General features: G+C 41.7%; 2 protein-coding genes across 6 annotated transcripts; one reads left to right on the top strand and one right to left on the bottom strand.

The window, feature by feature from the left end:
* Positions 1 to 15: 15 nt before the first annotated feature.
* LOC131721846 (small ribosomal subunit protein eS27-like) lies at positions 16 to 4,274 on the top strand. 2 transcript variants are annotated; one of them, XM_059014901.1, is made up of 4 exons: positions 16 to 147; positions 2,021 to 2,129; positions 3,360 to 3,470; positions 3,910 to 4,274. In XM_059014901.1, the coding sequence occupies exons 2-4, from the start codon at positions 2,036 to 2,038 to the stop codon at positions 3,936 to 3,938; spliced, it is 234 nt and encodes a 77-aa protein (XP_058870884.1). In that variant the 5' UTR covers positions 16 to 147; positions 2,021 to 2,035; the 3' UTR covers positions 3,939 to 4,274. The 2 variants fall into 2 exon arrangements, with proteins under 2 accessions (XP_058870884.1, XP_058870883.1); XM_059014900.1 differs by lacking the exon at positions 16 to 147 and adding an exon at positions 647 to 875.
* Positions 4,275 to 6,726: 2,452 nt separating this feature from the next.
* Positions 6,727 to 27,065, bottom strand: LOC117966226 (tropomyosin alpha-1 chain). 4 transcript variants are annotated; one of them, XM_059014906.1, is made up of 9 exons: positions 26,732 to 27,059; positions 23,086 to 23,211; positions 12,742 to 12,875; positions 12,078 to 12,195; positions 11,584 to 11,654; positions 10,625 to 10,700; positions 10,209 to 10,271; positions 10,037 to 10,106; positions 6,727 to 7,001 (listed from the first exon to the last, which is right to left on the bottom strand). In XM_059014906.1, the coding sequence occupies exons 1-9, from the start codon at positions 26,843 to 26,845 to the stop codon at positions 6,919 to 6,921; spliced, it is 855 nt and encodes a 284-aa protein (XP_058870889.1). In that variant the 5' UTR covers positions 26,846 to 27,059; the 3' UTR covers positions 6,727 to 6,918. The 4 variants fall into 4 exon arrangements, with proteins under 4 accessions (XP_058870889.1, XP_058870891.1, XP_058870890.1 ...); XM_059014907.1 differs by lacking the exon at positions 6,727 to 7,001 and adding an exon at positions 7,949 to 8,149 and having other exon boundaries at positions 26,732 to 27,065; XM_059014908.1 differs by lacking the exons at positions 23,086 to 23,211; positions 26,732 to 27,059 and adding an exon at positions 18,666 to 19,201.
* Positions 27,066 to 27,932: the final 867 nt, after the last annotated feature.

The following is a 27,932-nucleotide window of genomic DNA, read 5'->3' as shown; positions in this document are numbered from 1 at the left end:
TTACAAATAAATGAGTGCATAGTAAATAACCGAGCTTGAAATATAATGGTTAAAATATGAAAGACCGCTTTTGTTTGCAGAACATACTTTACCACGATAGAAGGTAACCAGAACACACTTCAGTCGCTGTGTGCGCAATTGTACCAGGTTAAGTTTCTATATTGTATAATGCATAATGTGTTTTGTTTTTTGACAGATTGTGCTGATAATGGGATAGCTGATATTATTATTATTATTGGAATGTGTATTACCTGTATATTAAAACTTAAACTGCCATATGCATGTCTTATTATGAAATAAAACCATTGTGAAGGGTTTTCAGTATGTGCGTCAAAATAAAAAACACACAAAAAAAAAAAAACAGAAAAAAGGGTATGTCTGTATAAAATAGAATATATGTGTATGGCACGCCTCTTACCATACAGACACTTCGGCTGATTTTGCCTATCTGAGTTAAGGACCTGCTGTTCTGTTCAAGTTGCCTGCCATAGAGTCAACCTTTCGCACTAGATGGCGCTGGTGCTTATTGCAGATTATTAAAACAGTTTGGTTGATCTAGCCTAAATTACATATGTCTATGGCAGGCATTTAGAATTGAAGAGCAGTTCCTAACACACAGACTTATCAAAATACAATTTTAAAACACACAATATAATGTATTGAAAATAAATGAGGTTACCCCTTTAAGAAATATGACGTCTTTGTTATGGCCCTGCTGTGGAGGCGGGGAAACCCCAGAAGACACACGTGTATCTGTTTATCCAAGAAACAGACCGTTCAGTAATAATAGGCTTGACTTTGTCCTGTCTGAGTGTGAGTTGGACAGAAAACGAAGTAAGCAAAAAGTGAACTACTTAAAGGAAACCACAATGCCGGTAAGTGGGGGGCATAAGCCAGAGTGAAAACGTCTAGTTGTTTTAGCTTTAACAAATACTAAATTAATGTAATAATTACGGTCATTTTAAAAGTACATTTTTCCTTCATCTTCAAGTCGTCCGGGTTCGTAATTTGTGTTTGAGAAAATGTAATGTGTACCATATGATACCTGTTAGAAAACCACAACAGGAAATGCGCTTATGTTTTACACTGAGAATTTCCGCATAGTTTCTACGGTATTTATTTATTTCCATAAAGGAACGGCACATTCTTCATCTAATAACATTACACATGTAATAACATAAACATGTTCTGTGTGTTTTTAGAGTCTGGTCTGTTTTGCGTCGCATATGCTAGTAATACAAACAATACACTAGGCTAGGAATCATATTCGTCACTTTAATTTTTTTAAAACATATCTTTTTTTTGTAAAATATACAGTTAATATATACTGTCGTCAGTATAAATAGATTTGATTTGGAGAATACTGTGTAGTAGTATCATTGGTTACTGTATCACGTAGAGCGTGTGTAGTTTGCTGCATGTCTGGGCATGTCTAATGTGACAAGGGGGTCTTTGTTAGGATCCGGTCAGTCACCGACAAAAATAACCATTTTCGCGATCTGAACATTTACAAATGATCAAAGAACGAAATTATTTTGCTCAAAAACTGCCAAATTATTTCGCCAAACAAGCAAAGAACGAAACAGAAAATAAGAAAAAGGTTATTTTCGGTCTTTGAGCAAATTATTTTGATTAAATTATTATTTACAGGTGTCACGCGAAAAATGCCCTTTTAACTTAAAAAAAAAACAAAAAACTGAGTAACAACTATATGTGTGTGTGTGATGCATTTTGTAATACAGAATTATCCCAAAATGGGATATTTTTGTCGGTGATGACTCTAACATCTTCAGAGAGTACAGTGTATACAGGGAGTTCACGGTACGTTTTATTTTGTGGGCTGTACAAGGACTGTCGCAGGTCTGCATGTTTTAATGTCAATGTGCGAGTCTGACCCGTGAAATGCAGGTCCCTTGGGTGTCTGGATACCTTTATTCATTATAATGTGGGTGTTGGTCATGGTGACATCTGGGACGATATGTTTTTGGTATCTTACTCCCATATCCCGTGCTTCTTGTAGCTTGCAAAGGACCTGATGCACCCACTGGCTGAGGTGGAAAGACAGAAACACAAGAAGAAGCGACTGGTACAGAGTCCCAACTCTTACTTCATGGATGTCAAATGTCCAGGTGAGTCTTCACTAGCTCTTTGACAGCTAACCATGCAGCATCACCCATTTCAATTGAGCAGCTCCATGCAGTATCACCCATTTCAATTGAGACAGTCTATGCAGTATCACCCATTTCAATTGAGCAGCTCCATGCAGCATCACCCATTTCAATTGAGACAGTCCATGCAGTATCACCCATTTCAATTGAGCAGCTCCATGCAGTATCACCCATTTCAATTGAGCAGCTCCATGCAGCATCACCCATTTCAATTGATCAGCTCCATGCAGTATCACCCATTTCAATTGAGACAGTCCATGCAGCATCACCCATTTCAATTGATCAGCTCCATGCAGTATCACCCATTTCAATTGATCAGCTCCATGCAGCATCACCCATTTCAATTGATCAGCTCCATGCAGTATCACCCATTTCAATTGAGCCGCTCTTATGTTCAGAAAGTGACTAACACAGTAATAGTAATCTCCCTTAACTAACAAGTTGAAAGGCGTATATTTTCAGTTTCTACTGGTCTTTAATTAACTTCTATTTATGTGTTGCAAAATTAGAAAAAAAAAACTGGAGAGTGCCAACAGCACTGTGAATTGCATTACTTTATTGTTTGGGTCTAGTTTTTTGTAAAATCTCTTAAAAAGTTTGTTATGGACAGGACTAGTAAATACGTTGTCGCTTGCTCTCAATAACAGCTTTGAGCAAACATTTATATTTGCCTTCAGTAACAAGTAAATGACAAGGTGCAACCTTTACCCTGTACTGTGTGTGTTTACAACTGAAAAGGACCTCTTGACTTAATATCATGTGATGTGTGGGAATCTTATCTCAGCGTCTTCTGTTAGTATTTATAAAGAAACCGATCATCTTTCAGAGCGGAGAATATGAAGAATCCCATTACTTAGCAGTGAAGGAATGGAAATAAAACTCCGGTTGCATTGCAGTTTCACCCATTCCAGGTTTTAATACCAGCTTGATTCACCCCAGTGCATAGGTAAACAAGTTCAGGTGTGTCTTACTAAACTCCTAGGAAAACCAGGAATAGATCTAACCTCTATGCAAAGGGAGTCTTTATTTTAATCCCTGCAGTGTGACCCATTCCTGGTTTTACAGCGAGCTGCATTAGTGGACACACCTGAGATTGTTACCGATACACAGTGGCTGATTCAGCTTGTAATAAAGCCCGGAATGGATCATGGCATGTCCATCATTTACTCTCCCCATGCTCTTCCCCTCCAGGCTGCTACAGGATCACTACGGTGTTCAGCCATGCACAGAGGGTTGTGCCGTGTGGGGGGTGCTCCTACGTTTTGTGCCAGCCCAAAGGAGGGAAGTGTCGCCTCACAGAAGGTTGGAAAAGCAGCTTGCGTATTATATTGTGCAGTAGTGGCCCCTTGGTCATAGTTTCTGAGTGGATCTTTCAAAAAAAGGGTAATAGAAATCCATGCTTTCAGCGCAGTTTTCCTTCATCTCTTTGGCATGCAAACAGACTTTATCTGAGGCTGGTTTTTCCTCTTAACATCATTATAGATTTACTCCCTGTTGCCCACACGCTTCTTGTATGGGGTCAGGTGGGGATCTAATACCTGTTGCACAGGAAGTGGGTTTATAATGTTGTGGCAGGGTGAATTCGGCTTTATCCAAGTCAAAATAAAATGAAACGTTCAACAGCAATGTGACACTCTGTCTGTCTATCACCCTTCCCTAGTGCTATGCCCCTGTGTTTCCCAACCACATTGGAAAGAGTCGCTGACTATCTCTGTTCTGTTTTTTTTCTTATCTTGTACAGGTTGCTCCTTTAGAAGAAAGCCACACTGATCGTTTCCTTTCGAGGCTTAAGAAGGAAAGTGATTTCTCTTCAATTCCCAATCTGCACCCCCTGGGGTGTGACTTCCAGCCTTCACTGTCCTGCTTGTTGGGTTGTGGACTGCGTTGATTAGGAACCAGAGAAGGCAGTCCTGCTTCTTCTGGGTACACAGGAACCTGGAGCTGAAGATTCTAAACCAAAATCACTGCCCTTCAGTTGCTTTTAAAAATGCTTTTAATCATACAGGGGGTTTTCAGTGCTGATTTTTTTAAGGGGAATGTGAGTCTGGATACATTTACAGGTCTCCTGTAATACAATTCAAATAAAGCTTGCTGTTTTAAATGAAAGGGAGGGTAATAGTCTTATTTATTCATTCATTCAAAAGTGTGCAGACCGAATTTGTTCTGTAATTCAGCGAAATGCATCCGTAGTTCATAAATCTGATGCAGGTCCAAAAATCTCATTAAATGTTGCAGTTAGTCCTGACTAAAGACAAACAGACACTAAGCAGACATTACTGAACACGAACAAGCTGTGCAGAACTCATTCTATACAGTGCAGGTGAATTTGAAAGATTCTTCTAATGCGATAGACGTTTTCATCAGATCTGTTTAATAATGTTGTTCTCTGGCGTGCACCAACGTGATGCACAATCTTTTCCACTAGAGGTCAGTAGTGTGCCAGTCTTGCAGCAGTTTTCTGTATGAGTATTAACTCCTTAATAAAAGTTTACTGCTGTATGTAATGACAAAATCAGAGCGAAGTGCAGTAGCACAGTGAAAGTATGGTAAAATAAACCCAAGTATGACAATGCATTGTGTATGCATGGTCAACTGCAACCTTACAGTGCAATCGTAAAAGGGCGTAGCCTTAAGTAGCAATGGCTAAACCAATCAAATTAACTGGGGGTGTATTAGCTAATAATACATGTACCCCTTCACAGAATTGCTTCACTACTTCAAAATGACATCATTAATATGCATCTTTTTTCCAGGGAGTAAACATAACTAGCAGTAGAGAGGGGAGGGGGGACATCTTGAAGGATTGCTTCTCCCTGGAATTTTTGCAAGCTGGCCTCTCTGTGTGTGTTTGAATGCATGTCCTGATTGAAGCGCTGTTGATCCGTGGTATAGATTACACCAGCATTCCTTCATGCTACATGCCAGAGGCTGGCTGAAGCCTCGGTTTAATGAGCAGCAAATTGTGTTTCAGCAGAGTTTTAATAGACTAGAAATACAGCATAATGAATGGATTTATTGAATACCTGACAGTAAATACTTCTTAAAAGCAATTCCGAGTAACAGCACACCCCTAGCGTACGCGGTACGTTCACAGATATTACAGTTAGTGATCAATAATCCTTCCTAAAAAAAACACCTTACCCAACATTTTACAATGGGGCTGAATGTCTGTAAAGTGATCAGCGTGTTTCTGGTTCTGAATGCATTGTTTGGTCACTTTACGGAGTTATAATCTTTCTAGCTATACCGGTCTGAAATAGGGGTAAGACCACGAGCTATTTAGTGTTTTTACATTTAATTGGTTTCACAGCATGTGCTGATTTTATGGAAAAAAAAAATAATCTGTCAAACCTCCACAGGGTAGAGTGTAGTAAGATGTTTCAGCACTCATTTCATTGTGGACCATTGGGTTGCTTGTTTACCAAGGGGACTGCACTTCTTCGAAGTTCAACTACCGTGCTGCATGTACTAACGCAGTCCACTAGGGGGCAGACTTTAGTCATGAATTTGAGTTCTGTTATTTCAATCAATTAATACATACAAACGAGCCATACATCCTATCTTTTACAAGACCCGTTGATTATAAGCATGTTTAACATCACATGCCTAGTTCAGTAAAACATGTAATAAGTTACTGTGTCACACAGAGTTCAAACTACCTGTGGACAAAGGTTTTGCATCACTGTATAGAATTAACTGATTCTGCTTCATAAAGTCGAAGGAAACCTGCTGAATAATGTTTTCCATATACTTAACGAAAAAAACTGACAAAAATGTGACATGAAATACTGTACTACTACTATGGCTTCCAGTAGACTTTTTTCAATACCATTTTGTAGTTTCTTGGATTACATGATGTTAAATAAAATATTGAATCCTCCATCCAGACCCTGAAGTAGATCAGGATCTCATTTAACCTGGTAAACCTGGGGTGGAACAGCCCCCCAGGACTGGGATTGGACACCCCTGTGCTAGGGTTTATTCAGGGTAACACACTGGTATTGGAATGGTATCACTGGGAATTTTCCAGTCCTGTGCAAAACAAAAAATTAAAAAAACACACAAGGCTACAAGGCAGGCATTTTTTCATAAAAATGTATTGGATTCAAAGCTAAGAAAGGTGAAATAGTTTCGTACAGTGTCAGTGAGAAAGATGTGAGGTACTGTACATAATCACGCTGGAAACCAAGAATTGAACATTTCCCTCACACTGATAAAAACGTACAAAAAAATAATAAAAAATGAGAATTATTCTTGAGTTCAACAATATACTGATATAGGGAGCTTTGGTTCAGAGTTGGTCCTTCTTGCTTGAACTTTGTGCTATCTTTGAGAAAATACAATAGTCACAATTACTATGTACATTTCTGTATATTCCGCCTGTCTGAAATACTAGTGTTTCAAGGTAAAAACATTGTTAATTCAGGTCCCTGTAATCTACAGATTGGAAACACAAATTCTACTGGGGAACCTGTAAACATCAATGAGGGGGGATTCATTTTTGGGGGATCTGAGTGCTGAGAGAGAGAGAGATAGATAGAGAGAGAGAGAGAATGTGTTTTCTACGCTGCAGGTAAAGGCATAACATACGTTGACTTGTTTCTGCATTCTTTCTTTTCTGGAAATTTGAGATTTCAGCCTGAAACGTGGAATGAAGCTGAAAATCCATGGAATGTCGCTTGCTTGTTTTGTTCCTGTTTCTTCCTTTTCAGGTTTGTTTTGCTGCCGTTTTGTTTTATTTTTGGGGGGTTTATAAGCTGTTGAGTTCTTGCAGAGTCTGATCCAGAACTTGATGCATTCCCAGGTTCTCCTCTTTGGCACTGGACAGTTTTTCTGTTAGAAAAAAGGGACTGTGGTTAAATTTCATTCATTAGCAGAACCATGTTGCTCCTAGTCTGGTGATTCTGACTACAATAATTCTCAGGTAGAATGCAAATGTATTTGGAATCATAGGAGAGTAAAATGGATTGGTTAAAATGATTGCAAAGATAAAGTATGTGCAGAAATGTATGGAATGAAATATGATAAGCACTTGAATGGAGTAACAGCTAAAGGGCTGAATTCTATTGATCATTTGTATAACAGAAACTGTGGTCTCGTCTGTCCCAAGCCCGTATGGTATAAATAACAGGCATGGAGGCGACACAGACAGAGAGCCCCGAATGCCTCCAGGATCATCGGTGAATCAGTCAGAGGGCTCTCTCCAGGGATTCAGGTAATCTGATCAATAAATAATCTATTAATACTAGAGGCACACAGTGTATCTAGACAATAACGTTCAATGCAGAATGTAATGTGGGTATTTGGCACTAATACATGGTAAACATTGTTCATTTGAAACATGGTCTGAATCTGTAATGCCAGTGTATCACACAACACTGCCTGTTACGCAGAGATATCTGGAAGAGCAGGAGTTCTGAAACTGGGGTTTGCCCAGGGGTCCTGCAATTAACTGGAAACTGTATACAAGTCATTAAGTGAAATGCATCACTAGTTCACATCATATACATTAATCATTTACTTGTACTGCAGTACTCTCTTTTGCTTGCGATCTGGCTTTCCCTCAATTCTCTGCAGGAAATCCCTATCTTAAAAAATACATTTTGTAAAGGGACCGACCCCTCCAAACTTCAAAAGACTGAGAATCTCTGCAGTAGTGAATCAGAAGCTTAGTTCTCAAATTAGAATAATGCTTTGACAAGGAGTCACTGTCCGTGTCGTCTGTGTCACCACTGAACCACACACACAAAGCAAGAAGAGAGAGAAAGAAAGAGAAAGCGTTTCTAGAACAGAAAGAACTTTATTAGACATTTACAGAGAGATCGAAGAGCGAACGTTTTAGACAAACAGGAGATTAGAAAGGCAGGTGCTGCCGCTGGGGCAAGGCTGAAAGGTCGTTTACAAGGAGGTCATGTCGTTGAGGGCGTGGTCCAGCTCCTCGCTGATCGCCTTGTATTTCAGTTTCTGAGTGTACAGTTCATCTAGAGGTCAAAGTGCAGAGGGTAGAGGAAGGGCGGAGCAGGTCCGTAGAACAAGGAATAGCACGGAAACAAAGGAGAAACACATGGAGCAGACAGGACAGCATATAAAAAGAGAAAAGGGAAAAACAGGTTAGAAACACTAGAGAACAGGACACCACCAAAAATATATCTGAGTAAGATTCTCTTCAATCTCTAGTAGGGATGTAACCCTTTAAAGGTACAAGGAACATAGGTGTCCCGCAAAATATAAATGATGCTAACGTTTCTGCAATGAGGTGCACAAAACACGTTTAAAATTGTTTTGTATCCAGTCATCCAAATTGTCAGTTTCCTCCTCGTGATGCTTGAGTCGCTCTCAAATGTAAGAAGAAACCGTTGGAGTCACCGCTCAGTTCCTTGTGTCCCTGAAGGGGTTAACCCTCTTTGCTGCATTTAAAGCATGATGCCACTTCGCAGAGTCACAGAGATTGTATTTATTACATTTGACCAGTGGTGGCGGCTCCTGCTATATAAATAAGTTCAAATGGGCGATTTAGATTTCTATTCAATCCTTGGACAAAACAAGAGCAGATTCTCCTGGGCTTTGCAGCTTGAGCCAATCAAAAGCATTTGGGCTTGCAGCCAATAGCAAGCATGCATTTTATCTAATCGTTCACCAGCCACCATCTGTAATGCAGTCTCAAAGTATGCGGGCTATTAATTAATATAGAATGTTTAACAAATGTTTAATAAATCCTCCAGCTGCCTGGAGGCAAAGACCACATGCTGCTCCCCGGACCTCCAGGAGTAAAAGCCCCAGAGATCCAATCCTTTCCAGCCAGAGGTGGAGCTTAATTCTACCTGCTGTAACAATAAAGCTACAAGCTTGCCTTATTATTAAGTGGCGAATGGGGGAATACCATTTAAAATGAACTGGTAGTTTTCTACTACATCTTGGGAATGAATTAGTGTCTCAATCACAACATTTACATGGATTTATTGATTACAAAGCGACTTGCGTGACAAGCTACCTTTTTTTTTTTTTTTTTTTTTTTTTTGGCCTCGATATTCCGTTAACATTTTTTCTCTCCAGTTCAGCACCAGGTCATTTTCACTGATTTCATTTCAATTTTCCATTTCAACTGTAACTTTAAACCCCGGCTGGGACTGGACTTGTTTGTGTTCCACTTTGAATTCCAGCCCTTCTATATATTCAGGAACGGCTGCCAGATGCTAGAGAGCAGGATAAGGCTTGCTTACTGCCTGGCATCTCTCTTAAGAAGAAGCTTCTCGGAACAAACAAGCTGTAGTACGCCACTGACTAAAGTAATCTGCCTCTCAAAAACACCACGTAAATAAGTACAGGCATTTCAAATGCTAATCTGTTCAGAGATTTCATATGTATTTTCATAGGTAAGAGAAATCGTTTTCTTAAACCAGATTACTGAAGGCTTTTTAAAGTCCAGCTCTCCTCAGCCACCAGCGCTAGGGTGACACCTGCTGGTATAGGTGTGAAAAGGTGTTTTACAACCTTCATTTATCAGTCATGGTTTTAAATATTATTTATGAACAGGAGCACCACACTGGATCTGAAATTGCAGGGATGAAAATAAGCCTCCTATTGCATAGCAGTTTCACCCATTCCAGGTTTTACTATGAGCCACAGCGTATAGGTAACAGGCTCGTGCGCGTCTTATTAAAGTGGTAGTGAAACCAGGAACGGATCAAACTGCTTTGCAGTGGGAGTCTGACTTCAATCCCTGAATTGCTTTAGAAACAGAAACATTGAGCGCCACCTACTGTCAGTGCTAGGTGTTGCTCAGAATCACCACAGCAGAGAACACCCAACACTGCGCACTCAACAGCCAAACTCAGAGACCGCGCAACAGAGAATTATGTGTTTCCTACCTTCCAGATCATCAATGCTCTTTTCCAGTTTGGTGACGGTTCTTTCAGCAAACTCAGCCCGGGTTTCAGCCTGTAGGGAGAGCAGGAGTTAGTGCAGCACAGCATGTGTAGAGCCACTTTACAGAGAAGCCTCACAGAAGGCGCCACAGCGTTGCTTGAAGGGTGAACTCACCTCTTTCAGCTTGTCACTGAGAACCTTGATTTCCTCTTCATATTTGTCCTCCTTTTCAGAGTACTGCAAAGAGGTAAAAAAAGGATGTATATATATATATATCAAATTGGAATCTTAAACAAAAAGAGCATACGAACAGTGCATGATTTTAACAGCATTTCAAGTTTATATTGCATCAAGCTTGTAGACCATTGCAATGCTCAGAACTGGAAAAGAGAAATACGAGTTTGCTTCCCTATGTGAAGTGCAACTACTGCTAATAACAGTGATTGAACATGGACTGATTGTCCCACATTACTGCAGCAGTTCCCATTCCACACTGAATAACTGCTGCTGGACTGAAGCACTGCCCTCCATTGTTAGAAGTGAGAATATTCTCCTTTGTGCTGCTTGTAAGCGACACCCAGGATTCTTACCTTCTCAGACTGGGCTTCCAGAGACTTCAGGTTGTTGGTGACGTTTTTCAATTCTTCTTCCAATTCACTGCACTTCCTGCGACAAACAGGAAACAGGAAGAGTTACAAAGTCTCATATGGAATCCTGGGAAAGGCTGTAGAGCCCTCATGTTAGCTGAAATGTCAGCCTTGGAAAATCTAAATTGAGACTGCGAGCGTGTCCACAGGCTCGTTTCACAACCTGTCCAGGATGGGAACCATCATGGAAAAAGCATCAAGGTTTGCAGTCTAAATCTGAAACAATAGCACTGAGATAGCACTGAACTACTTCAATAGAGAAGCTGATCTCTGCACAGTGAGCTGTAGACACTTACAGTGCCAATAATAAACTAAATAAAATTAAAGTGATCTAAGGGTATAAGCTTATTTTACTTCCAGAAGTGAGCTGGGAGGGATCTGTGCATTTCTGTTGCCTCTCATGAGGAGCTTCATGCAGCCATTAGACATTCACAATCTGCACCTAATCAGCATGCTTGGCAAAGACTCAAAGTGTTAAGCTGTGAAGTGGAGAGCCCCATGCTGTGCTGAGACATGCAGGTATGCCCTACTGTTCCAATTCAGAATGTGTGTCTAGACCTGCCAGGTAATTCATGTTGAGCACGAGAGGTTACAACTGAGAAAGTAGGACAACAGTGTGGGGTTGTGGTGTCCCAAGAGCCCACAGTGAGCCACACTGTGAATTTGATCAGACAAAATCAGGGACGGGAAAGCCAGGTGTACAGCTATGGCTAAAAGCATTGCATCACCCTATAGAATCAACTCATCTTGCTTCATAAAGTCGAATGAAACCTGCTGAATAACGTTACGTTAACATGCCGTGTCTGTGAGAGAACTCTGGGCTCCAAGTCCATCAAGCCCTGAATCCACCCCCCACCCCCCCCCCCCATTAATGAAGATTCAAAGAAACGAAATGAGCTTACAGTTCGGAGATCTCTGCTCTCTCCTCGGTTCGCTCCAGCTCACCCTCCAGAATAACCAGTTTACGAGCAACCTGGAAAAGTTACAGAACACACAGGGGGTTTAGTAAAGACTTAAGACGTTCTGCATGAATCTCTGCAACAGCATGCAGGATTAACCTATGGAGCAGAGGGTTCCGGAACACTATTTAAATGCCAGTTTTTTTTCCTGGTTTCTACATTAGGTAGATGATATCATTAAAAAATATATATATATCGAAATTTTGTTTAAATTGGTGGGGGCGATAGGATGAGATTTTGTAACTGGTAAAGTGTTTTAACATCATGTTCTGTGTTCAACTAAAACGACAATGAATTTTGGAAACAACAAATGCAGTGCTCCCTCTGTTTCGTGATCTGACAGATTTGAAAACCCCTCCCACCGAATAACAGGGATGAACCGAAGGGATTGTGAAAGCGGTGGGGAGCTGTAGAGATGCTGGAAGGGCTCAGCTGACCTCCTCGTATTTGCGGTCAGCCTCCTCGGCGATGTGCTTGGCTTCCTTCAGCTGCATCTCCTGCATCTCCATCTTCTCCTCGTCCTTCATCGCTCGGTTCTCAATCACCTTCATCCCTCTGGCGGTGGGGAGAAAGAAGACGACGCTGGGTGTCAGAGCCGTGTGTTTTCACTATCCTTGCACTACTGTGTCATTGCAGATATAACTTGCTGCATCCTAGTTCCTGTTGTATTGTAGTAGTATTATTTGCGCTTGCTGTAAACTGCACTGTATTTAAATATTAAGCTTGCACTGTAACCCCATACTGCCCTGCAACACCTGTAAGTCTCCTTGGATAAAGGCCAAAGAAACAAGGTAATAGACCACAATGTCCGAGTTTCATGTAACTTTATTGGATGCGATTATCCTTTTGTTTCAGCTTTGAGACTCTAGCTCAGGGGGTGGCTAACCCTGTTCAAGGAGAGCCGCAGGGTCTTCTGGTTTTCATTCCACCCGAGTTCTCATTTTACCGAACTGAACCAACAACATTTCTCCCAAGTCTTTAGCCATGGATGATTTACAGATAACCAGAAAACCTGCAGGACTGTGGCTCTCCAGGACCACGGTTGGCCACCCCGGTTCTAGCTCCTAATGTTTTGAGGTCACCGTGGACCCCGGTACTGACCGCTCGCTCTCGTCCGCTGACTTCTCCGCCTCCTCCAGTTTCTGCAGGGCAGTGGTCAGGCGCTCTTGGGCTCGGTCCAGCTCCTCCTCCACCAGCTGGATACGGCGATTCAGTCCGGCTACATCTCCCTCAGCCTGCACAGACACGGGAGATCAGGGGTCAGAGCAAAGCCAGAGCACGCACACACACACACCCCGTCACAATCACACACGGGTCAGCTTACAAGAAAGGTTTCATTCGATCAGCCTATACCCTGCCCGGATAAGCCGCAGACTTTTACTGGAGCATTTTACAGCACCTGTGTAATCAAACTGGATTGCATCAACTGCCTATCCATGTGTGAATGCCTGACAGGGATGGAAATAAGACTCCCATTGCATAGCGGTCTGATCCCTTCCTGGTTTTACTAGGAGATTAATAAGACACACCTGAGCTTGTTAGATACACTCTAATCAAGTATTATAACCTGGAATGGGTGCAACAGGAGTCTTATTTCCATCCCTGTATGACACAGAAATCATAAAGTTATCTGGGAGGACATGTGATAGAAACTGGTATTCTACTAAAAGCAGATTATGGTTTGCAAGTCATCCAAAGGAAATCACAGTACCCAATAGAACAATGCTGTGCTTGTTTTGTGTCTAGTTCAAAACATGTATACTGGCGGTGTAGATTAGGTAAGATGGATCAAGCAAGGTCTTTATCAGGACACAGGATAGTAAAAGGGATTTTTAGTCGCCTGTGTATCAAAACTGCTTAAGCAGGAAGGGCTGCATTTTAGGCACATCTGTCAATCTGGTCTTAAATTCCAACGTGGAGCGTGGAGAGAGGAAGCGACGCTCTGGAAATTCAACACGAATACGCGAGGATCTGGCACACAAGCTCCACTGAGCAGAGCACAGGGAACCTGCAATTAGGAGATTTGTACAGCATGCTTTATCCATTCCCTCATGCACTATAACATGTCATTAGGACCTGGCTCATTCCGTGCCTGCTTTCAATTTCTGTTCCCGTCTGAAAATGCACAGCATTGCATTTTTTTCTTAGCCTCAAATATATATAAAAGGAGGGCGGGCATCAACCAACGACCACACCCAAGGCAGCATCTTAACCGCTGTGCAAAAAATGTGCACAAGCCAATCTAGAGACTGCGTGCATGGGGCAGGATTCCTAAGAGCAGGGCATCACACACTGCACACTAGAGGAGAGTGTAATGGGACACCTTGGTAAAGGGGGTGTGTGTGTTTACACTGCCCTACACATATCTAAAAGCACAATGTTACGCAATAACAGTTAGGCTTGGTTGTATTTATATTCTTGATCGTTCCAGCCAGGCATTATATTTATACAGTTGCAGGAATGACTGCAGGGAAAGCCTTTGAAGTATTTCATCTGTGATTATGAACCGATTTAGAAGAAGTTTTGGATCACCTTATGGGAACCGTGTTGGTTTAAGTAGCTCAGTGCAGTGTAGGCATGACAAACCGGTCAGACATTGAGACTAATAACTGAACGCATTTACTCAGGACGTTGTTTGAGCATTTTCAGAAGGACGGCTACAGTATAAAACATTGGTTTAATCTTCCCAGTTTCCGGTTGAGGATAGGGGTGAAAATCAAAAGGGACAGAGTTGCTGCGAGAGTCACCATACTGACTTCATCCTACACAGTGATGACAGCTGCAGCATCGGTGCAAATCACTCTCATCGGTGCATCTAAATGAACCCTCTGAAGCCAGCTGCACTCCTACTGCACAGCAGCCAGGGCCACTCCAGGCTTTACTGTGAGTTTGACTCGAGATTACAAGATCAGGTATATTATCGTGCTCACAGTAAAACCCTGAGCTGCACACACAGCTACACAAAGGGAGTCCTACATCTCACCAGGAGACTGTAATAATGTAAATCAAAATGATGTTCCTTAACCCTGTAATATGCAACACATTGCTGTGCATTACTCCACACGGTCACAATATTGATAGATTAAATGCTCTTACAGATCTGGTTTAGGTCTTGCAATTGTGATGGGGGAAGGGGCAGTTGTACAAAGCAACACCCAGTTAAAACCGTTTGCTCAGTTCAGTTCTTGATAGATCTGGAAGTTTCCTACTTAACCCACATCACAGATATCAGCAGGGGAGCCCGATTGTATCTGCAGCCTTTGTTCTTGGACATTAGCAGAGGGATTAGAGAGAGACGGGTTATCTGCCCTGTCTGTACAGAGAGCAGGCTTGAGCCTGCAGTGCTGTGTCTGTCTGAGTCTTATCTATGTGGAGAGAACTGAAACCCGCCCCAAGCGAAAATAAACCAGCAAGGTCATTAAAACACTGCGGGGAAGTTGAGAAGAATTCTTAGGGTATCAGCAAGTCTCTTTAGGAAAAATGACCAGGTTTGAAAGGCTCCATATGTTTTTTTTTTTTTTTTTTAATGGTTTATGTTGACTCATATGGTTACCCTCCTTAAACCAAACAAAAAGAATGTTAAAAAAAACAGCCCATGCGCACAACCAACATCCTCCTTCCTGCCTCCCTCCTAGATAGGGGGCGTTACTTTCAGGATGAGAACTCTCTCTCTCTGTCTTTTTCTTTCTTTCTCTCGCTCGCCCCACCTCTTCCACAAAGCATTCTCCAGCACACAAAACCACACTCCTTATATGGCCAGAGAATGTTTGCTGTAAAAATCACAGGAAGATGGGAGAGTAAATCGCATGAAAATCTAAATGGAACCATCTGTTTGACTTTGAACTGGGAACCTGTGGAGGAAAGGCAAGGCGCACAAACCATGCCTGTAGCATCGGCCGTGAAGGAATGGCGAGCCAATGAGCCACTTACTGCATTTTATTCCTGCTATCTCCTTATTTTGTTTCGGTAACACAACCGTGCATGTCAGGTCAAGTTTTTCAGCTCTTTGAGGAAAATAAAGTGTGTTTAGTAGACCTGTCCCCTCAACTCATCCTGCTGGTCTAAGTAAAGCCAAAACTACAAACCTCAAAACCTCAGCAAAACAAGAACAGGGCAGTATACTGTGAATGGTTATTTCCTTTAAAGAGAATGCAATGAAACCCAACCAGGATACACATTGCAACAAGCAACTGTCAACTTTCAGCATTTGCAGAATTCTGATTACATTACTGAGAAATAATCTAACGCATGTCAAGAAGACTCTAAGGGAGGATGGGGATAAGACTAAGAAAATATAATGACTTGATCTTTAAAATCCTGTGGAGCCTTGGGTTTCTCTTGCAGGGAATTAAAAACAGAAAATGGTACAGTAATGGCTTAGCAAAGGTTTTGATGTGTAATTTATAAAGGACACTGTTCACTGATGGGATACAAGGCTCTGACTGAGCGGATGAATGGAGACGTGAATCTTATCGGCTTACAAGCTGTGCTTGCCCAGTTCTGTGTACAGATTTCCCATGTTAAAATCGGCTGGGCATGAAGACCACCTAGATTTGTTTTGGTCAGTGCTGATGAGATACAGCAGGACAGGGAGAGGCTGGACTGAACCTGGAAAGTGCCGAGTGAGGAGGGAATGCCGTCTGAAATATTATTGGATGGCTTTGATTTTCTTTTAAATATATTTACATAACTTTCTTTGCATTCCATAACAGGAAATCCTACCAGACTGACAAAGCTCTATTATAGAGAAGATAGGATGGGACTCCCAGGTCTGTACTGACTGGGCTGCACACATTCAAGGCTCAATGCAAAGTTGCAGAATTTTTAATTCACGAAGACAGTAAATTAGTTTGATGACTTTAAAACCACTTCCAAATCAGAAAAGGCGAGCAGGGGAGTACACCTGTGGGAATCACATTACAGCTGCCTAACTTGTATGAAGAGGCCAGTAAGCTACTGGACTCCCACTTCATCACAGAAACTTTCTGAACTCCAATACATTCGTTTGCAGGGATGGAAATAAGACTCATTGCACAGCAGTTTGGTCCGTTCCTGGTTTTACGATGAGTTAAGAAGACACACCTGAGCGTGTTACCTATACACTGTGGCTACTCAAGCATGTGTGAAACTGTGGAATGGGTGAAACTGCTATGCAATAGGAGTCTTATGTCCATCCCTGAGTTTGAAAATGTTGTGGCGTTATTCATTTTAGTTTTCATTTTAATCTTGTGAATTGGCCTGCGTTTCCTCTCTATCCCCACTTTGGGATTCCTCACACCCTTCTGACCTGCGACTAGCCTCCTGAGGAGAAACTGGAAGCAGCTTCAGGCTCCCTCCCCCAAACCCTGCCCCCTGGGTCAGCTCACAGGCAAGGATCTCTCAGCTCTGTAGCAGTCCCAACCAGCCACAACCCTCCCGGTCGCCCTACACCATTTCACAAGGGATGGAATCCAGTCATAAACCAACCCCCCCATCCTCCCTCCCTCCCTCCCTCCCTCCCCTCCATCCTCTGGAATCCAGACACATTCCCATGGTGCATCACATAAAATGTTTGCGGCCGGCCTTTTAAAACCCCTTGGCTATTTTCAGTTTCAAAAATGGTAATTCAGATTTAAAAATAAACAGCGTGCTAAAAACTCAAGGGGTCTTGCAGTACCAAGCTTTAGCCTGACTTATGTTCCATGTCTGAGCTGTACACAGTTGCGCTCAGATGCTGCAGACTGATAAGAGAATGGAGAATGACTCGGGACGGGTCTAGGGGTTCTGAAACCATGTGTTTTCACTCCCAAGTTGTCTTTTTTCCATCTGGTTTCATCTTGGGGATTCTACTGAAACACTGAAGTCCAGTTCACAGAAGAAGTCTAATGTCGAATACACTTTACCTTCGAATTTTGATTGAGCATAAAAACACCACATGTATGATTTCATGTGCCACTTCCTACACCACCCTAGTATCTCAAGGGAATGAGCAAAAAGAAAACATGATTATCCTCATTCAGGATAACTCTTACATGGCTGGTATTCTCCAGCATTGGAATGCACAACTGGCCTCTTCCCAGTTTAACTACATGAATGCTGCTTGGTGATTCTGCACGATGGGGCAGTCTAGGAAATGCTCTTAGAAGACCAACAGCCAGGATATTGCACAGGCTGGGTTGCGTACATTTGCCTCAGGGTTGTAATCCCTTAGTACTGTTAAGCTGTCTGTAGGTGCTTTACTCACACAAGTGTCACCTGGCCTGAAGCAACACGAGAAACAAAACCGACATCCTGCTTTCGCTGTGACTCAGAAATAACGCGCAGCAGGACTGCATAACGCACTGGACTACACGGGCTGGATTTGCACTCGCACGCCTCTACGTTTAAAAAGGTGTTCTGTTAAAAGCAGCGTAGACTCAGTGTACAGATTTATGGGTTTCTGCCAGTCCCTCGACAACTTTGTGCACACAAATCTATTGCCTCACATACATAGGCAGTGAAAAGCAAGACAAGGCTGATTAAGGTCAAAGGTAACGTTCATTAACTAAACAAAAAGGTACAGCTTTTAGAAATGGGTTACGAATGAGGAGGAAAGACCTCCAGTTTAGAAATTCAGTTTTGTCAACACTAAAACTGAATTATTAATAATAATAATAATAATAATAATAATAACAATAATAATAATAATACACGTATTAATCTACTACAGGAAGCTAGGTGCTATATAACGCTGAAATGATCCATTTAACTCGGTGCGGTGTTTCCAATGGACGAGGCGTATACACTGCTGGCGTTAGGACGCTTCGGAAATGACCGCAATTAAATTTGCCAATGTTGACTGCACAGCCAACGCCTTCTATTGTACCCTGATACTGCAAGCTGAATCAATGAATTTACGTGGCTTTTTTTTTTTTAACAGACTCACTATTGGAAAAACTGAATGAGAAACCAAAACAAAAACCACTTTTTTTTAAAGGAAGAGTTAGGAAAAAAAAAAAAGTTAAGAATAGTTTTAAGAAACAAAATAAAAGTAAACGTGTCCTCACTTTTTCCCTGAGTTCCCGTTCGCTGTCGACTTCTCTCTGGAGTTCCTGAGCTCGGTCTTCGGCATCGTCCGCTTGTTGTTGCAGACTCTGGATTTTTCTTTTTACAGCATCTAATGAGTTCAAACCTGCCATTGTTTTTCTGAGATTTTTTTTTTTTTTAAAAAAAAACACTAACTTTTGACAAAATAAATCGAGTTTAAAAAATAAGTACACTAAAATAAAATAAAAATGTATATATTTATAAAAAAAACAAAACAACGTTCGACGATTAAAACGTTTATATTTCCCGTCTAATTTGCTTTTTTTTCCAAGTGTACTAAAACGTACAAAAATATATATTTTTTCCCCCCGACTGAAGAAGACAAAAAAAATGGTCCAGTTAACACTGTTCACTTAATAAAGCGTACGGCTCAATACTTTCGCTATCTGTATTAGTTGCTGGAATGTTGCGAAGTTCTCGATGGAGAAAATTTCCTTGCACCGCACAAAAACGCACGACTGTGGAAGGAAAGTTAAGACGCGCTCCTCCAATCCTAGGGAGCAGTTTCCTTTTGATGAGGTCAGGGTTAAAATGGGCGGGGGCTGGAGAGGTGATGTCTTTCCTCAGGGTGTATGCAAATATCCAGCAGTTTAGACATATTTGGGGAAAACACAGGAGTCCAAACTAAAGTGGCCTGTCACACGTAACCGGGTGTGGGTAACGCGTTATATTAAAACGCGTTAAAGGCTTGTCAGTTATTAAACGATTTATCTAAACGAAATTGCTATTGTGTTATATACAATTATGTAACCCTTATTAAACCAACATCCTTCATATAGTATGCAAAATATGGTTATAGTGGTTATTTTGTAATTAGATTTATATAACGTAGGCCACATGTTTCAATACAGTGTGTGTACAAGTGTTGCATAAAGAGCCTGTAGATACCGATCATTGAAAAAGCTACATTAGGGATTGTAAAACACAGTTGTTGAATCTTAGTAGAGCAGTAGTTATGGGGTTAAGTCGAATGGGTCTACTCCGGATACGCAACACAGCACACCTCTAGGTTCTGCATTTGTATAGCGGGCGTTTGGAATGCGTTCCTTAGTTCCCTAGTCTTTTTTTTTTTTTTTTCAAGGACATGGTTTTATTATCTCAACTGAAGGCAATTTAAGTCAGTGGGATTACCCATAAGAAACTAAACTAGTTTATTACAATTTTGTAAAAAATGAAAAAAAAAATGAAATGACTACGTTTTGGGCCCCCACTGACAAAACTTTGTGGACTGTTTTAGGAACTGCTTTTAAAAGTACATTTTGATACAATTAAAATATATTTACACTGCATTTAGAAAATATAGTAACGGAAGGATTGTGGGCAAAACAGTGTAGTGAATCTTCAGCTTAATTTAAAGGCAGTCTTTATAGTTTACACTGTGTTTTGATTTAATACACACACACACACACACACACACACACACACACACACACACACACACACACACACACACACACATATATATATATATGAAGAGACTTTCCAAACAAACACAACCAGTGAGGCCTAGGCTGCTCTGGACGTGTGGAAGATACTGGCAGTGGTCTTGTGACTCTGCATACAGCTGCCTTTTCACTAAAAGAACTAAATTTGTCACGTTTTAATGGTCAATATTTCACTTGTGTAGCTTTCCGGAGGCCGTTAAGAAAGAACCTGAGGTCTCTAGATTTTGAACTATTTTTCCCTTATGCAGTGTCTCAGTTTACTGCAGACTGGCAGCGAAGCAGCACATTCCTCAGCGCCGACCCCCCCGCACAGCAGCCAAGAGCTTGTGTGGTTTTGATAATGTGGCAAACTGAAAGGATAATGTGCTTAAATCCCTCAGAGTAAACATAGTACAGTAACTGCATATACAACAACTGTGAACACGTCTCTTAATTGCAATTCGTTTTCAGAGCGAAGTGTATATATGTGTATTTTTATATCCTCTCTGGGCACCAGCTAAGATTTTAAAGTTTGAATTCTGTGGGTTCTGCCTAAAGTTACTGAGAATTTTCCAATGGAAAAGTAGCCTATAGCTTGAAAAATGTGACACAGCGGAAAAGGCTGAAATACTGATTGCATTAGGCACGGGAGGAGGGGGGCTGGTTGTTTGCATAAGCCGCATAGCTGGAATGCCAGAGCTGCCGCGAACCCTCGCAAGCACTTCCTACATATAATGCAGCCTTATCAACACCCAGACCCGGGAACTCCCGGAGAAACGGGCAGTGTCTGTCCTGTAAGATGCCGGGAAGGGTCAATAAAGTTTTGAATCATAAATGCCACAATAAAGATACAAGGAGAGAGAGAGAGAGAAAAATATAAAAACTGTGAAAAATATAAAAACATAAGGGACATTTTCTTCCCCAAATTCTGTGATTTAGTCCCAGAATTCCCAAAAATGTGTGATACCCAGAAGCTGTCAATCCTGCTGGGGGAAGACAAACACACAGCCAGACTGGCTGGTCAATACGTGGAGACCTGTCATAGCCTGAGGGACAGACCGTGAACACGTCACACTAGAGAGGGAAAAGAGAGAGGGAGGGAGGGAGGGATTCTGTTTAATATAGAAAGAGGGAGGGAGGGAGGGAGGGGGTATTGTTTAATTGAGGGAGGGGGGATTCTGTTTAATAGAGGGAGGGAGGGGGATTCTGTTTAATATAGAGGGGGGAAGGGGGTACTGTTTGATATAGAGGGGAAGGGAGGGATTCTGTTTACTGTATTAATATAGAGGGAGGAGGGATACTGTTAGTATTAAGAAAAATTCTTTGTCTGTATATTTGAGTTGGTTATGCCATGTATGTGCTTTGGCAACACAATTATTTTTATTGTCATGCCAATAAAGCCAATTTGAATTTGAATTTGAATTTGAGAGAGAGAGAGAGAGAGAGAGAGAGAGAGAGAGAGAGAGAGAGAGAGAGAGAGAGAGAGAGAGAGAGAGAGAGAGAGAGAGAGAGAGAGAAAGAAAGAAAGAAAGAAAGAAAGAAAGAAAGAAAGAGAAATTGCAACCAAGGTTTGGAAAATTGCTTTGTACACATCTGTCTTTTTTCCCCACGAGCTGTGCAGTGGTTCATTTTTGTTCTGGGACACATCCCCGGCATCTCGGGGCTTGCTGGGGCTGGCCGGGGCTCAGCCCGGGCACCTCTGGGTTTGACGAGGCATGGCCCCGGCCCCTCTTCAGCTCGTTAAAAATGTCATAACATGTTTTGCTCGGAAATGCATTTTCTTAAACTTCAACACAGTCCGCTGCCAGGGACATTTAATTACTTTACGATTTCAGCGACGTGCCATAAAGATGACACGGGCTGCGAAAGAAGGACTGCGACTCGATTGTCATTTTTTATACACCAATAAGCTTTACTTGTTTTGAAAAACGTCTTGAACGATACAAGCACATTCTTCACACTACTTGGTATGATTGAATGAGTAGTACACAACACGCTTCAATATGAAAGCTGAACATTATTTTCAATAAACAAGTTTTTAATGAAAAAATAAAACAAAAAACATTGTAGCCTACGTCACTATAGTGAAACCTGGCCTTTGCTATTTTTAAGTACCGCTGCTTCCGATTATTACTACTGCTTAGTAACAACAGGAACAACATGTTATTTAGGGTTGTTGTTGAAATTAAGCACGTACATGCCTGACTGTACCCCTAACCCCCAAGCAGGAACTTTACCCTTAACTTCCCCTATTCAAAAAAATCTAAACACAATTACAACGGTCTTCTCTCTTGCCTTTTTTTCAATGAATAGAATTATATTTAATAGAGAACAAAAACAAACCAAGCTAACAACTATCTAGCCTAAATTAAATTATTATTTATGTTTCTCCACAAACTGCGGGTTCTGTTGCATTCACAGCACTGATAATGTTAGATATGGCTAGATATTACAGTGCGGACCAACCAATGTTTGTGTAGGTACGGTGTATGGTTTTTATTTTTTTATCGGCCTTCTATAGTCATCACATTAACATGTTATTTGAATGCTTGCAGCCTGTATGTGTGTGGACATGTTTCTCTATCTTTTTGATGAAAGACTTGCAAGTCCTTGCTACTAAAATGTGCTAACCACAAATTGAATGAGGAAGTCGTGGTCTTGTACGGTATGCTGTGAAAGTTTTCAGATCGAAGGTTTCTATGCCAGATCTAAAGCTGAGGGAACAGAAAAACTCTTTTTCAGGAACAGTGGCTTGAAACCTGATATCCAGGAGACAGGAAGACTTAGTTTGAGGCAACTTTGCTGGATCAAACCCAAAGTCTCCTCTGGTGTGCCATGCCATGGCCTGAAACCTAGTCTCCTGAAACCAAGTTCCAAGCCACACAGTGGCTCAGTGTTCCCTCAGTTTAAGGCAGTGGGTTGGCGTGTTGGCTGGGCTGATGTGTTGGCTACTTACATCCGAGGCTTTCTTCTCGGACAGTTCCAGTTTCTCCTGAGCTTCCTTCAGCGCCTCAGAGTATTTGTCCAGTTCATCTTCTGTGCTTTTGAGTTTCTTCTGCAGGCTGACGAGCTCATCTTCCAGCTGGGCAGACAGGGAGAGAGAAGGGGAAGGGGGGGCAGGGGGGTGGGGTCAGTATTTGGGTACAACAGACTCAGGCACTGACTCATCTTTCTTGTTGTCTTTGGTGTCGTTTCCACTCCTTTCCATATCCTTGTGAAGTTAAGGTTATCATCCTGAATCAATATTTTCCCTGTCTACTTCTCTATCTGGTTTCTGGCAGTTTATCTATCTGGTTTATGGCAGGATAGCAGGGCAGTGTAACAGCCTCCAGGTGAACAACCAGTACAAAGCAGGGAGAGGTCAATCTCTTGCACTCGTGGGCTGCATGATTATTAGGAAAGGAGTGGGAATGGTTTTAAAGGTAGGGTTAGCAGATACAGAACATGCCCAAAGCCCTTTTCAGTAACAACGTGCAACCAGGGCCACTTCATGACAGTGAAGAACCGTCCCAGGAAATATGAGAAAGGACCTGCTGTTTCCATGTCAACCTAATGAACTCCGTAAGCTATTGAGTTTCACTCTTATTCATTGTACGAAATCCAATCCCAAACCTGAGTCCTAACCCTAACTCACATCAAAGGACATGTAAAGTGGCACACACTGTTTGAAGATGCGTCTCTCCAGATGTAACTGACCGTCTCTCGTTTCCTCTATCTCCTGAGCCTGCAGTACCCCTGGAACAGCATTGCAGAGGACTAGGGTCATCGTGTGTGAGCAGAGGCAGGTAGAGGCCTGCATGGTGTTCTCAACCTTTTAGTTATCTTTGCATCTCTGTGTTGTAATCTGTTAAGTCCCGTCGTCATTGAAAAACCCTGAAGTTTTTACTATCCTGGTAAATGCTATTTATTACTATTTATTCATTTCAATCTCTGGATCCAAGCAGTGGTGTATTTGACCAGGAAGCGGATTGTAATCTGAACTATACAGCAACGGTAGATTGAGATACACAGTTTTGTCCTGACTTGCTGTTCTTTGACCTAGCTTGACCTAACCCCACAGTCACCCACATTGTCAGCCTGCCTCTTTAATTGCCTTGCACACAATAACTTATCACAAGCCATTGCACTGAATTACAGCAAAGATCGAGAGGCTTTTTATCAGCTATCAAGGACCACAGCCACCAACATCTGGAGAGCCTGCCGTCACAGCCAGCCTGGGGTAAAATACTGCAATACAGGCCCAGATTAGACATTTCCTGCATTACAGAGGGACATGTTTAGCATAGCATTGTCATCCTGCTGCATGTGACATATTCTCAGAGAGCAAAAGGGTGCTATAGATATAGGGTCATTGGGAAATTCTGGGAAGTTTTTGCATACAGCTATGAATTGAATTTGGACATTTTCTGTTTCCTATTAGTTTGATGTTACAATTGCCTGTTTATGTAATAGAGGTGTACCATGGTGTGCAGTTGACAGTGCAGTTGCCATGGTTACACTGTGCTTTCCTGAGAGAGATTCCAGCAATGACCAGCACTGGTGCATGCTGGTCCGAGGTGGTGCTTGACTGGTTTTCAGCAGGTCTTTCTAGTGCAGGAGACTAGGAGATGGCTGTGAGTCAGGTTAAACAGGTCCATTAAAATTCTCTTTACTGTGAAGTTCTAAAGTCTGCCTTGTGTTGTCTGTAGTCAGAATCGAATCTGTTGGCTGTAAACTGCCTCTAGGTTTGTATATAGTGTACTGAAGAAGACACTGGCCAGCAAGTCTACTTCAGTGCGTTTTGTGGTTTGTATATCCCTGCTGTCTTCAATTCCAGCTCTGCGTGTTTTACTACCCCTTTACTTTGCTTTTACCACAGGCATGCCAAAAACATCGTTTAGGAGGGGCGACCCTGAATGATCAGTTGATTTTTAACCCCACCAATTAGCAGCAAATTCGAAACATTTGTTTAGCATTCTGAGATAAAAGGTGTAAAGGTGACAGCTGCTCATTACAACGTATTTATAGAAAGCATTACCAAGGCAGCTAAACCCAATGCCCCTGAGAACACTGTACGCTAAAGTATCCTTTATCACAGTCGCGTCCTGTAACATTAATTCTCTGAAGGGCCCCTGGATAATCCTCATGCATTTTCAGCTATCTCTCTGTCTCTATAATAAACATTGCTTTAGTCCCGGGTTGCTGGGCTGTTTTTATCTGTGGTGAAAGTGTGAAGGCGTCGTCTGTCATCCGCTGGGACCCCAACTTTCTTGGGCTGCTCTCCCATCATCTTTTGACAGCTGACAGCTGGTGTCTTTATCTGCTTTGCTGTGTATCTACATTCTCCGTATTTTTATCTTAATGAGGCAAACCAAGGCAACTGATATAAGTTATGAAAGTTTACGACTGTATATATCATGGTGGCAGGTGTTTGATTACATAGGAATATTCTGTATATTCTTGAGCAAACCCTTTTTATCAAAGCATTATAAAGCATCGTGAAAGAATGGTAAAGCATAGATAAGCATGGTAAAGTCCAGAGAGGTGTGGTAAAGCATATACAAAAATAAAACATGGCAAACCATGGTAAACTATGGTAAAATGTACAGTACTGTAAACATTGGAAAACTGCAAAAATGCAGTGCAAATTTAGCCTGGTAATTTTTTTTTATAGGGGAAATATTGTTTTGGGATTTGTATTGGAAAATGTAATTTATATAAAATAAAAACGTGCAATTGGAAGGCTCCCCATCATAAAGCTAACTCGCCTGGATCTCACTGCTGGCAGCTAAGGCTCTGATTATGTGCTACGTATGGCATGCTTTGCGTAACTGGTAATGTTATTAGTTTCACATATCTATGACTGTGCTGCATCTCCTTATATGGCTTTGATTTTTTCCCCCATATTATTACTCATAAGCAAAGGACTATCATAGCCCTATAACGCAACATCCTCTGCATCAGTCTTCTAGAAAAGGGAGTTTAATGCACCCTTTTCCACTGTATTTACAATCTGTATTTAGTGATGTTGATAAGGGGGTCAATGTGTCGCCTACAGCTATGGTCAAAAGTTTTGCATTAACCTCTAGAATTAACTAATTTTGCTTCATGAAGTCGAATGGAACCTGCTGAATAATGTTACGTTAACATATTGAATTACACACCGCTTTGTAGTTTTGCATAGACTTAACGAAAAAACTGACAACAATTTTAAAATGTGGCATTTCAAAATCATGACATACTGTAACATGAAATACTGTACTAGTACTGTGGCTGCCATTAGACTTTTGCGATATCATTTTGTAGTTTATTTGATTACATGATGTTAAATAAAAGAACAAAATTATGTTCATATAGTTTTAAAAAAAAATTATGTCTCCATCCTAAAATTCTAGGTGATGCTAAACTTTTGGCTATAGCTGTACATAAACCAGCAATTCAGCATCCTACCTGTGTGCTACTTCATTTTCACTGTAATGCAGCAGTACTAAAAATGACTATGCTATGGTTCTCCCATGAGATAGTGCAGGTTCAGGCCCTTGGTTCTTATGTGTCCTCAGTTTGGGTATCGGAGTGCAGGGAGTGAAGCTGGCTCCCCCACCTGTCCCTGGAGTCACACTCACCTGTTTGCTCTTGTCCTCCGCTGCCTGCTTATCAGACTCTGCCTGTTCTGCCCTGTCGATGGCATTCTCCTTGTCCAGCTTCAGCATCTGCATCTTCTTCTTTATGGCTTCCATGGTGGCTGGAGGTTAGGCGTTTCCAAACAACAAAATAAAATTAACTTTTAAAAAAAAAAATACTTCTAGATGGGCTTCCAAGACGGAGAGAGGAGAGAGATGGAATCACCCAAGGAGAGACAGAGAGCACCACTCAGGAGTGAGAGGGGGGCACACACAGCCTACGAGAGAGTGAGCGTGGAGTCCAGGGGCTGCTTCGGATAGCTTTAAACTCCCACAAAACCTGCCTGGAGGTTTTGGAGACTGCCCAGGTCTCTGGTGCGCCCCCCTCTCCAGATCTCACTCAACGCCTTTCTAAGGAATGACTTGGACAGGATTCTCTGCAGCCCTCAGCCAATCTCCTTATTTGGATCTCTGTGTTTTCTTGAAGGAAAAATAAAAGGTCTTGTTTCCATTTATAACCCTCTGACCGAAGATGAAGTGTGGACATGCAAACACAAGTTCTGATACAGAGCACAAGTTCTGATACAGTGTCCGTGGCTGTGGATGGAGTTTTTTAAACTATGATATCTCTTAATGCTTAAAATGCTACATGCTATTTTCTGTTGAATGTTTCAGAAAATTAACGTAAAGCAGACTTTTGGATTTCCACTGTTTGGCAAAAGATTAAAAATCATGAACTGATAACCAATATATTATTAGTACCGATGTAATAACCCCATTTCTGGCCATAGCCATCTACATGCTGATAAAAGTTAGTGTTAGAAAACATATTAAAGCTCTGACCACAATTGATTCTCAGAGATTATAAGAGTACATTTGCAATATAGAACAACGCTTGAGTAAAAATAGAATGCTATCTACTATCTAGTAGCACAAGGCCGTTCTGAACTCAAAGCTATTGTGTACTGCTGGGCTAAGGCTGGCTGAGAAGGACAGGGTCTTAATGTTACACTGGAGTGGGAAATACGAGCAGGTTATGAGTAAATAGTGTTACACACACACACATACACATACACACGCACACACACTCACTGCCTTCCACCACCTCCTCAAGACCCACCTGTTCAGACTGCGCTTGTAGATCTCTCGATCCACCCCTCCTGCTCTGCACTGGACTTGCACCACGTTACTGGATCCTCAGCTG

This window comes from Acipenser ruthenus, chromosome 49 (assembly GCF_902713425.1).
Source record: "Acipenser ruthenus chromosome 49, fAciRut3.2 maternal haplotype, whole genome shotgun sequence".
NCBI lineage: Eukaryota > Metazoa > Chordata > Actinopteri > Acipenseriformes > Acipenseridae > Acipenser > Acipenser ruthenus.
This window is presented reverse-complemented; position numbering and strand designations above follow the sequence as displayed.

Coding starts and splice junctions, on each gene's coding strand:
- LOC131721846 (XM_059014900.1), top strand. CDS start 693: ATGACGTCTTTGTTATGGCCCTGCTGTGGAGGCGGGGAAACCCCAGAA. Junction 876..2,020: donor TAAAGGAAACCACAATGCCG/GTAAGTGGGGGG, acceptor TGCTTCTTGTAG/CTTGCAAAGGACCTGATGCA. Junction 3,471..3,909: donor GAAGTGTCGCCTCACAGAAG/GTTGGAAAAGCA, acceptor TATCTTGTACAG/GTTGCTCCTTTAGAAGAAAG.
- LOC117966226 (XM_059014907.1), bottom strand. CDS start 26,845: ATGGAAGCCATAAAGAAGAAGATGCAGATGCTGAAGCTGGACAAGGAG. Junction 23,212..26,731: donor CGGAGGACAAGAGCAAACAG/GTGAGTGTGACT, acceptor CTGTCTGCCCAG/CTGGAAGATGAGCTCGTCAG. Junction 11,655..12,077: donor CTGACCGCAAATACGAGGAG/GTCAGCTGAGCC, acceptor TAACTTTTCCAG/GTTGCTCGTAAACTGGTTAT.